Source organism: Etheostoma cragini, chromosome 20, assembly GCF_013103735.1.
Source record: "Etheostoma cragini isolate CJK2018 chromosome 20, CSU_Ecrag_1.0, whole genome shotgun sequence".
Taxonomy (NCBI): Eukaryota; Metazoa; Chordata; class Actinopteri; order Perciformes; family Percidae; genus Etheostoma; species Etheostoma cragini.
The window spans coordinates 4444240-4454947 of record NC_048426.1 but is presented as its reverse complement, the minus strand read 5'-3'; the positions used below and the strand labels follow the sequence as shown (position 1 = coordinate 4454947).

Below are 10708 nucleotides of genomic sequence, written 5' to 3'. Positions count from 1 at the left end.
ACACACACACACACACACACACACACACACACACAAACACACACACACACACACACACACACACACACACACACAGAATTTAGACAATTGCAAAAAAAAACTGTTCAAAACCAGAATACATTTCAGGCCAAAAGAAATTATGTTTAGTGGAAGACAGGGCCTCGCTATCACTCTGGTTCGTTGAAAAAGAAAAGTGCAGAAGGCAGTGAGTAGGCCGACACTCTAGGGGTGTCCCTACTGAGAATTTTCATGGGGCGGTTGGACTTATTTACCACTTTAAAAAGATTTATTAAAAGCTTCAGAGATTTGTGTCAAGACGAAACCTATTCAGAGCGCTGCAGGGAAAAGTTACAGCAACAAGAACCAGCCCAGAGGCCCACCCAGCGCCGGCAAGCACAGTAGGCCTGTATAGGCGAGTGTTTCTCGCCGTTTCATCACTAGAAATGCAGCCGTAGCAAGCATCTTGCTATCACTGACGTTATACAAATTCATATGTAGAAGCAAACAAATGACATCCAGTTACAAAAAATAGTCAGAAGTTAGAAGTAAAGGACATTTTGACTTGTCATTGTGGGAAACGCACAGCTGAAAGTGACAACCCTAACAATGGCTTAGTTCCATCAAGTGTCCCAGTGAGCTATTTCAGTGAATCAGCATGCTCAACACTAGGGCCTTTCCTAAGTGGAATGCAGCCATCATTAATGGTAAAATACACCTGTGCTTTTCCTACTGTGACATCTCAACATGTCTGCCTTGAAAAAGGTCTATTACAAATGCACTACACCATCTCGTCGCACAGGTTTCATAACGTTGCACACCGGTTTCCACTTCTGAACTGGACTTTACGGTCGACTGCCAGTCTCAGTCAAAACTTTGCAGTGCCGCAAAGTCCAGCTCAGACCAAAGATTCTGGGCTGTAAACTTGCAGCTATGCCGGTCTTATGCGCCGGTCTGCAATGTTCAGGCTATTTCCATCAAAGCATCAAATATTCTCTAACCCTACCTGTCTGTCCTCCCTGAAATCCCACCAGGACGGGGAACAAAACGAGCCTGAGTGACAGGACTCTCAGGCCAATGCTGCCGGGTGATGTGGAGGGTTGGTCGGGGCCCGGTATGGGCCATCATGGGTATGGCTTGGGATTTTGGAAAAATATTCATAACACATTTAATCCTACTACCAACCCTAACCCTACAACTAACCCTAACCCTTATGGTCTCATAACAGCCAGTGTAAAACCAACACCTAATGGCAGTTTAATATTATTTTAACACAAAAAACTGTTTCTTTAAGTTTGATTATTCGACCTTCTGTGACATATTTCTGACAGGTTATGACGTCTAGGTTAATGTTGAGTTGTCAGAACACAAACATCTCAAACAATGATAACGCTGCATTAAAAGCGGCGTCATTTACTGAATGACAATGTTTATAAACATCCATAAAGACTCCTTCATGTTCATGCCATGTCCCGGTTATGACAGTGTCACGTCAGTCTTATGGACACCCCATCAAGTAGAGTGGAACCGATGGACTTTAATCTTGGTCAACATCAAACAGCACATTTAGCTGCTTTCTAAAGTGTTTTGCCAATTTGACAAAGCAATTGTCAGTTTTCATTACAAGCGTCAGATTAAAATATCAACACAGACTATTAATAGTTATTGAATATGATAACAGATATTTTAAACAGATACTATTTTTTTTTTTTTTTTTAGTCACGATTCCATTATCATTTACTGATTTACTGTGACTGTTATTGCCACTGTTCATCAACCCCCCATCAATTAGCTTCCTGAAGTCTAACCCTGCATACAGTTTTTCCAGCGTTGCAGACGGCTAACAGAGCTGTCGCGGAGCAGCACACTTTTTAGTAAATAACTTTATCGGTAAAATAAAACAGCAGTACAGATAATCTGCAAATAGCCAATAACTGCCCCGATAATCAGCCAGACCAATGCTTGGTCGATCCTTTGACAGAGGATACCAACAAAGTGAAGTGAAAACTGTTTAAAAGGAAGTTTATTCGAAGAACTCCACGCCGCTTGGCGCAGAGAGACATATTTGATAAAATAATCTTAACTCGAAGTCATGCTCCAAGTCCTCACATTGTGTTCCCTCATCCTTTGATCACACAGACACGGAAGTCAGTCAGCGGTAACATTTGGCCCGATTGTTTCTCACCCCACAGCTAATCAGTTATGCCTGCTAATGCTATCTGCGATGCTGCAGTAATGCCGCGCGTGTGTTTTGATGTGTCTATGCCGGTGTTCACAGTGGGAGAACTTCTCACCCCGTGTGCTCTGCCCTGCATCTTCAAACCATGTAATGTGCGACAAACTCACTTTCTAGGATGTACATTATGCCCCAGAGAAAGCCTACAAGAAAAGATTACTATTCCACTGCGTCAGCCAACCTGCTTTATCAAATGAGCGAGGGCCCTCCAACACAACGTTCCCATACTGCTGTTGTCAGAAATGTCAAGATGGGTTGTAGATTCATAGTACAAAATCATATCCAGCAAGGACGATGCTCCCTGGAAGAGAAAAAAAAAAAAGTGAAGGAGAAAAAATGAAGAAAGCAAGGCCTAAATTTGACAGGAATGTTATGAAGTTCTTTTGGAAGGAAAAAAAATTGCCTCTAATCTGATACAGGGGATAGGCCTGAATATGAAACTGTATCGGAACATGTGAAGATGAGGAAAATAAGTGTTGCTCATAAAACTCACATTTTCTTCCAGTTGGGCTGCCTGCAGATTGATGAAATCAAAGTGCAGCGATTTCAGAACGACTTCCAGAGCTTCACAGGAGCGGTGGTCTAATCGCTCACCTTGATAGAGGCAAGCAATCAAACGGAAGATAATTGGGAAGCTGTTTGCTAACAGGCAAAATTGCACAGCTCTAAATGTGCTTTATCCTTTTTCTGAAATGAACATTTACGCAAAAAATAAATAAAAACACAACAAAACAGCTACCTTTCTGGGCAAAGTTGATCTGTGTACGTGTGTTTCTTTCTTTTAATACAGTTGTGAGCCTTGATGAGGAACGGGAGTAATGACAGCTCCAGTTAGAGGAACACCGTGCAGGCTTTGGTGATTGGACCTCCAACGCTGTGTGAGTGCTTTGATCATTGATTACTGACGGCCTGCAGAAGATTTGCAATCTTCCAAAACAACAAACTTCTACGCAACTAGCAAATCTAGCAACATCACCTCCACAGTCACATTGAGTATGAACTGAACAACTTCAGTAAGTATACAGATGCACCGATGTATAATGTATTACAGTGTAGAAACGGCGGCTGTGGCTCAGTGGTAGAGCGGGCGTCTGCCAATCGGGAGGTTGGGGGTTCAATCCCTGGCCCTGTAGTCCCATGTCGAAGTGTCCTTGGGCAAGACACTGAACCCCGAGTTGCCCCCGGTGCTGCGCATCGGAGTGTGAATGTGTGTGAATGTTTATCTGATGAGCAGGTGGCACCTTGTACGGCAGCCCCGGCCACAGTGTATGAATGTGTGTGAATGGTGAATGTTTCCTGTACTATGTAAAAGCGCTTTGAGTAGTTGTTAAGACTAGAAAAATACTATATAAATACAGCACATTTACATTTAAACACTATGTCTCAGTCCCTTAAAACCTTAAAACCAAAGGTGGAATTCCAGTATATTGACTTAGGTACAGTTACTTTGTAGTATTTCTGTGTGATGCTACATTTGATAGTATATACTATATACTATATATAGATTAAACAACCCAAAAAGTATATGAAGTAGTCAAAGGCTACACCATCAGAAGGCTGCGAACAAGGTAATGGATCAGCAATAACAACAAGGCAATATACAGTAATACTAGAGAACCATTGGGCTGTTCAGCATGATGTGGGTTTTTACCTTTGATACCATATTTACTATGCACTATGTACTAATGCATTATGTATTATAATACTACTCTAAAATATAACAAAGTGCAAATCCATGATGCTACCAGTCAGGATTATAGTCCCCTAACCTAACACTTCTTTAATTTCTGTTTCTGTTGTATTGTAGTGTCTTCATGTCTGTATACTGTGTTTTAGGGTTTGTCTATCTGTCCCAAACCATATCACACGGGACATTCAGTTTGCTGAGTGGCTCTCTCTGGTTGGGTTTGTTGAATTATTGACGCAACAGCTCAATCAATCTAGTTATGTCAATGTGTCGCCATGTTGTTGTTAAGGCGGGCACAAATACCCATAACCATATGCCAGCATTTGAACGGTTACACTAAAAACATGGCCATTTGTTGTTGTTACCGGAACATTATTTTTCATTTTTGTCATGTGACTTTTGTGTTTTCAGGAGTGATGATCAGGGATCACTTTGGTCACATTGTAATCTGATCACTGTTATGTCTTGCTCTTTATGCCCCATGTCTTTTTGAAGTCATTTTATTTTGATGTGAGGGAATCACAGTCCAGAGTTGTTAATCTGATCTCTCTCTCTCTCTCTCTCTCTCTCTCTCTCTCTCTCATTCTTATCTCCCCGGCCAAGAAGGGGGATATGATAATTACTATCATAATTATTTCCAAAATGATTTTCTTCCCTGCGTTTTAACAATAATCACTTAACTAAGTGATGGCAGAGGGCGTGTGGGGTGCAAGGGAGAGCCATCTGAAATTCTATTTTTCTAATCCGCCCTGCGTCGTGAAGATAATAAGGCAGCGACACCCGCAGTCAGATGGCATCAGTGCGTGACGCCGGTGACGCCCATCCCGGCATCACATCCAACGTTACACTGCTGCCGCGTGCACACGTGTGGCCTGCTGCACTTCCTGACAACCGGCGATATCAACTGCCGCAATAAAGACATCGCAAAAGACTCTTAAAGAAAGTTGGAAATGATTTCCTGTCATTTGTTTTGAATTCAACAAGCAATATGTTGTACTTTAACAGAATACTGACAGCAGCAGAGTGCACTGTTTATTTATCGCAACTAATTATCACGATTCATCAGCATATTTCATATCGGGCGGCCCTATGTCTGGTGTTCCATGACTGGGATTTAGGATTCCAGCTGGGATTAGTTCTAGTTTGAGAACTAGAATCAAATTTAGTTTAGGTTGCAGATTTAAATTAAGATTAGGTTTATTTAAATTAAATTAAGTTTAGGGTTATTTCAATGTAAGGGTTACATTAAAGGTTGTGGTTTAGGATTCAGATTTAGGTTGAATGCCCAGGATACAATCACATAGACTGTAGCTTTGGTTAGTATCATATGCACATGCATATGTGATCATATCACCTTTTTATCATTTAAAAGGATTTTGTTGGTGTTATTTTCTTGTTTCATATCATATGTTCCCATATGATCACAATCATAAACCGTTGATTTCTAGAAAAGTCTTGACATTTTGAAACTGCATCAGGAACACGTAGAATGAGCCAGCCCATAGAGTCCAGGTGATAAACACATGAAAACAAGTCAATAACTGAGATATTTAAGAAACGTGTCAAAAATAGAAATGTATACATAAACAAATTCTTATTGTCTGTCAATGTGATTAATATACATTTATAAAAATTGTTTATGTATATATATTTTTTGGGGTCAGTTTTTTTCTGTAATTACACTTTGATAGAATATGTAAAACATTGCAAAATCATTCAGTGTATCACGAGTGTCACATAAAGTCTTCAATCATATTTAATAATGACGGAGCGAGGCGCTCAGCTTACCTTTGAGATCCAGACATTTCACACCGCCACCTACACACACCCCCTGCTGAGAGAGAGACAGGGAGCGGGGGGGGGGAGAGGCAGGAGGTGTGAGGGAGAGGCGCGAACACACACACACACACACACACACACACACACACACACACACACACACACACAGACACACACACACTTGGCAGCATCCTGCCTCCCCAGTCTCTTTCCGCACGGCCTCTCCATCCATGCCACACTGTACCGGTTTGATCAGGGAGGCTCATTGGACGCCACCGCATGAATTATGAATTTCACACAGTTTACCGCCGCCGTTGATGGTGACACGGAGTCCTAATTAACCAGTGTATAATAATTAGAAACAGCTGGTCATCAGTTGATGTGTTCATTTGCCAGAGCCAGTGTTCCACATACATCTAATTTGACTGCATCAATCACCGGAGGTGGCAGATTTGTGCGCATGGTGGAAAACACAGATTGTTTTTCTTTTTCTACTGACAAGCAAAACAGGATTTCTTTTTTGTTTTTGTTGAAAGCATCATTTTATAAATGATGGTAAAATCAGATTCTGCAAGATGGGATGATTCGGGGTTTCCTTTTTTTAATATACGTATGTTTCACCCTAGACCCTTACTGCAACCCAAATATTATTTATGTTATGTATCACAAATGTAGCTGAGCATTGATTAGGGTAGGAGATGCCCACAGCGGCTGTCTGCTATCAAATGCTGTTATTGAAGAACTGTCCCATAAGAACACAGTTCTGGAAGATATGTTTAGCATGACAAATGAATGTCAAGATGAATATTAATTTAAAAATCCTTGGCGGAGACATCAATTAGAGGCCGTCCACAACCACCAGGGGGCCCCAAAAGTGAGCAGATTAAGAACATGAAGTTTCTGTGGTTTCCTGTGTGTTCAGTTCTATTTTCACAGGAAGGAAATTGTACCCAACGTATAGTTTCAGGGTTTTATTGAGTTTGTTGTTGTTGTTTTGCGCGTGTGGGCATAAACGATGAGGTCAGCTCCTCGCTGTGAGCGTTGGGGTCTTAAGTGAACATATGGAAGTAAAAATGGGCTTTTATTTTTCTGTGCAGCAACCACAGTGAAAACATTTGAAATCAAAGTGTGATCTGATCTGACTGTGGTGAGCTTGTTTGTTCTGTTGATATAAAAAAAAAATATTGGTTTTGACTGTTGCTTATTCAGACATGAACATTTAGACTAAAATAATAAAAAAAGAAAAGGCCAGTTTTTAGGAACTATAATATCTTGTACGCTGGTTTGTGTCTACCAGATAGATATATAGATAGATAGGTAGATAGATAGATAGATAGACAGATAGATCTTTTTTGTCATATATTTACACAACAAAACTTAGTTGGAGCATTCAAATACACTAGATAATATAAAATACATGCACACACCTCAATCATCCCCACAAACACATCACTCATACTATAAACTATTTTTTGGAATAATTACAACAACAACAAAAAAACTAATCCAAATCCCAAGCCACTTTAGCTTTCGGTGTTTCTTAATAATATTAAAAAGTGTCTGTTAGACTGATTGATAAAAAAAAGTAAATGTGGTGGCCGAGTCCACTTGGGTCCCTGACCTCTGGTCTCAGCCCTGTCGGTAGCTCCATGTCAGGGGAAGCCTGGCTTCTGACTGCCTCCCTACACCCACTCACCCCGGCTGACTCTCTGGATTGTCGCCCTCTTATTTGCAAGCAGCGCCTTGTTTCCTCTCTCCTTGCTAAATATGATTCATTGTTCAAAGGGACACGCCGAGTACAAAGGACTTGGAAGGCTTTCCTTTGCTCGGCTCTCCTGCTGCAGAGAGGAGAGCAAGGCACAAGACAAAAAGACGGCGGCCATAATGTGCTCCTGTTGAAAGAATTAGACAGATCAATGGGACATAAATTGCTCTGTTTATGTATACAAGAGGCTGGTGTGTAATTGGTAGAGGTGGTTGAATTTCCCCCCGTAATCATCTTAACTGAGACGCGCAGGGACGCACACATGTGCACACGCACACAGAAATGTGTCTAGGTGCACGTAGACACACTTGTTCAGAAACAGAATGTGTGTATATACGTGTGTATGCTTTAACTTGCAGTACTTTGATATAAACAGAGCAGGATTCTTGTAACTGTGCGCTCACACAGGAAAGGAGTGCAGATCACATTATAGATTTATTGATTGTTTTTCTGTTGTTGATTTGATCCCCGATAATATAATCCGCGGGTCTCTTTGACAGCCTTATTTTACAGTTGTATTCAATCCGTTTACTGCACGAATTGGGTTTTCTTTTTTTCATTTCACAATTTTATGAAGATTGGAGTCTTCCAAAAACAAGTCCCGAACGTGTCTTGTAGGAGAGAAAAAACAATTCAACAACTATGACCGAGTCAATTTTAGGAAGCTGATATGCATCACTCTGCCTTTACATAAGCCATCCAACCTCTTTGTGAGGCTACTAGATGTTATTCTGTCTTATTCCTTACCTCCAGCTTACATGGCAAATATTATAGTGAAAAATATTCTGTTAGGTGGCTCTAGTTAGTGCTATAAAATATATATATGTATATATATTAAAGCAAAAACCATTGACCGGGGGCATCGTTTTACATCATATATATCCATTGTTATCCTACTGTGACTGCACAACATTGCCTTCAGACAACAAATTTAAAATCTGTTTAGGAATACACACAGTATGAAAATAAAGGGGCTTTTTTCAGAGATTCATGCAGACTCTTGTGTTTTTTTCCCCCCTCCCAACAACTTATCCTGACTAAAAGCTGTGAAATAGTCCAATGTATGTGCTGTTTTGCTGCCTCAGTGCCACGCAAGGCTCTGCTCCCCCCCCCCCACCCCCAAATGCAACATTACGGCTTCTTATTTGCTTCATCACAAACATATCATCAGACATGTTTTCACACATGACACATTAAATTGCCCCAGGATAACAATATGCACCAGAGGGCTATTTTACTGTGGTTCTTATAATGCGTTAGATCACTTGTGTCTTTTATGAGGAGTCTTGTTTTTACAAACTTGTCAATGGTGAGTGTTGCTGGGCACACAGCACCCAGGTCCAATCCTGGGTGCTGGGTGCTGAGCAGAGCGTTTTCACAACTGCCTCAAGCTGGTTGGTGTTGAAAAGTTTCCAAAATACCCAGCAGGAGTAAAGGCATGTTTCGGGTGTCCAGCTTGCTCCATTCATCTCTTTGTTTTTCGGACTTTGCATGCAATGCTGTCACCTCAGAATTTTTGTTGGGTCTGTCGCAGCCACAAAAAAAAGTGTGACTGTGTGCTGGCGTCCGGCTGGTGACTGCTTGTGAAACAAACGCTCTGTTTGTGGCACTGAGCCAATGAACGACGCTCAGCAACAATGTGCAAGGCAACTGGCTGGCTACCCATATCACACTCCCAAACACAGCACTTCCTCCTCGCAAGGAATACAGCGGCGGCTGTTTCTCATCTTAATGAATTTCTGAACTTGTTCGCTCCCTCTCCGCTCGCCGCTGCCTCACGGTGAAAGACGGAAACCGAAGGCGCCGGCTGCCAAATCAATTGATGTGTCAGGAGGGAGAGAGGACAAAATGCAGTGATAAAAAGAAAAGCGTTACACTCCCCCCCCCCCACACACACACACACACACACACACAGACAGAGGAGGAGAAGACAGAGATCTGGTTTCCAAAACTTGACTTCCACAGAAGTCATCTCTGGTGCATTCTCTATATTCTTCACTCACCCGTCCAGAGCTGCGCTGCCTCTCTACGTGCCTTTGTATTAAAACCACGTTTGAGTGCACCGCTTTTCTCCTTAGCCCATTTAATTAACTCACAAAAAAACTATAAATATATATTCAATGTATTTTTTTTAAAACGTGCATTTTCAGGGGTTAAAATCACAGCCCCGTTTTCCTTTCAGCATCTTTTTTCGCAATAAAGGATAAATTATTTAAAATAACACAACCTTTTATCTCACACCCTTTGAAGGCAGCAAATTAAAAATGTAAATTGGGAGCTAATTAATATGCAAATGTATTCGTTCGTTGTTAACAATTAGCAATTAAAGCTGCAGTGTCTAGAAAGAGCACAGACCAAATTAGTAACTTCATTTATCATTTTTTTTTTAAATGAGAGAGATCTAAAAACGTACAGAAAATTCTAATTGACTTCCCCAGTATTTCCTACTGTCACTGCCTTTGTGCGTCCGCACTGCTTTTGAAATATATGATAGCGTGCCTTTAGTGACTTCATTAATGCCACTTTGTGTAAAATATACTGTCCCCTTAAACAGTTGATGTCAAAAATAATGTACACATTCAAGGCTGAGTGGTGAGTGCTTGTTTGGAAGGGTGTGTGTGTGTGTGTGTGTGGGTGTGTGTGTGTGTGTTTGTGTGCGTGTGTGTGTGTGTGTGTGTGAGTGAAAATGGCCAGGCGTACAGCTTCAGCAGTCTGATCTGTGTGTTGTACATTCACTGAATTTTACATGTAGTTCTCTCTTAAGTTCTATCAGTATTAATATTGGCAAACACAATGAATCCATTTTATATCTAAATCCGATTGCTTATGAAAACTATTAATGACCGCATTTTTTTAAAGACATCCTCATTAAAAAGGAAGGAGTCACTACAATAAAATAGAGACATTTCTGAATGTGGGAAATACAAGCGCGGGTTGGTGGAGGACGCCTGTGTTCAGGCTGCTGGGTTGCTGTTCCATGGCACAAACCTTTGGTTGCTTTCGGGTGAAATGAACTAGAATGAGTGCTTAGACGGCAACAAAATACTGAATTTAAAACAAAATGTGATAGCAGTGGGGAAAAAGGAGATGCTGAAGATGTAGCGCATTACTCCTTCCCTTATCCCAATACATACAACACAGTACATGCACAGTCTGCTGTACTTTTGGGCCCGTACGTGGGAAGATCCTAGGGGTGAAATCACCAGAGGCCTCACAATACCACATCATCACCATATCTCATCTT

The 10708-nt window shown here is 41.2% G+C and overlaps 1 protein-coding gene across 1 annotated transcript in view; it reads right to left on the bottom strand.

Annotated features, from left to right (window-relative positions):
• Window positions 1–10708, bottom strand: part of si:dkey-288a3.2 (protein phosphatase 1 regulatory subunit 37) — a 62784-nt gene that overhangs the window by 37003 nt on the left and 15073 nt on the right. Inside the window, exons 4-6 of the mRNA XM_034859132.1 lie at window positions 5709–5754; window positions 2727–2827; window positions 2415–2534 (exon numbers count right to left, since the gene is read on the bottom strand). Of these exons, the coding sequence (XP_034715023.1) occupies window positions 2415–2534; window positions 2727–2827; window positions 5709–5754 (267 nt within the window). The remainder of the gene's footprint in view (window positions 1–2414; window positions 2535–2726; window positions 2828–5708; window positions 5755–10708) is intronic.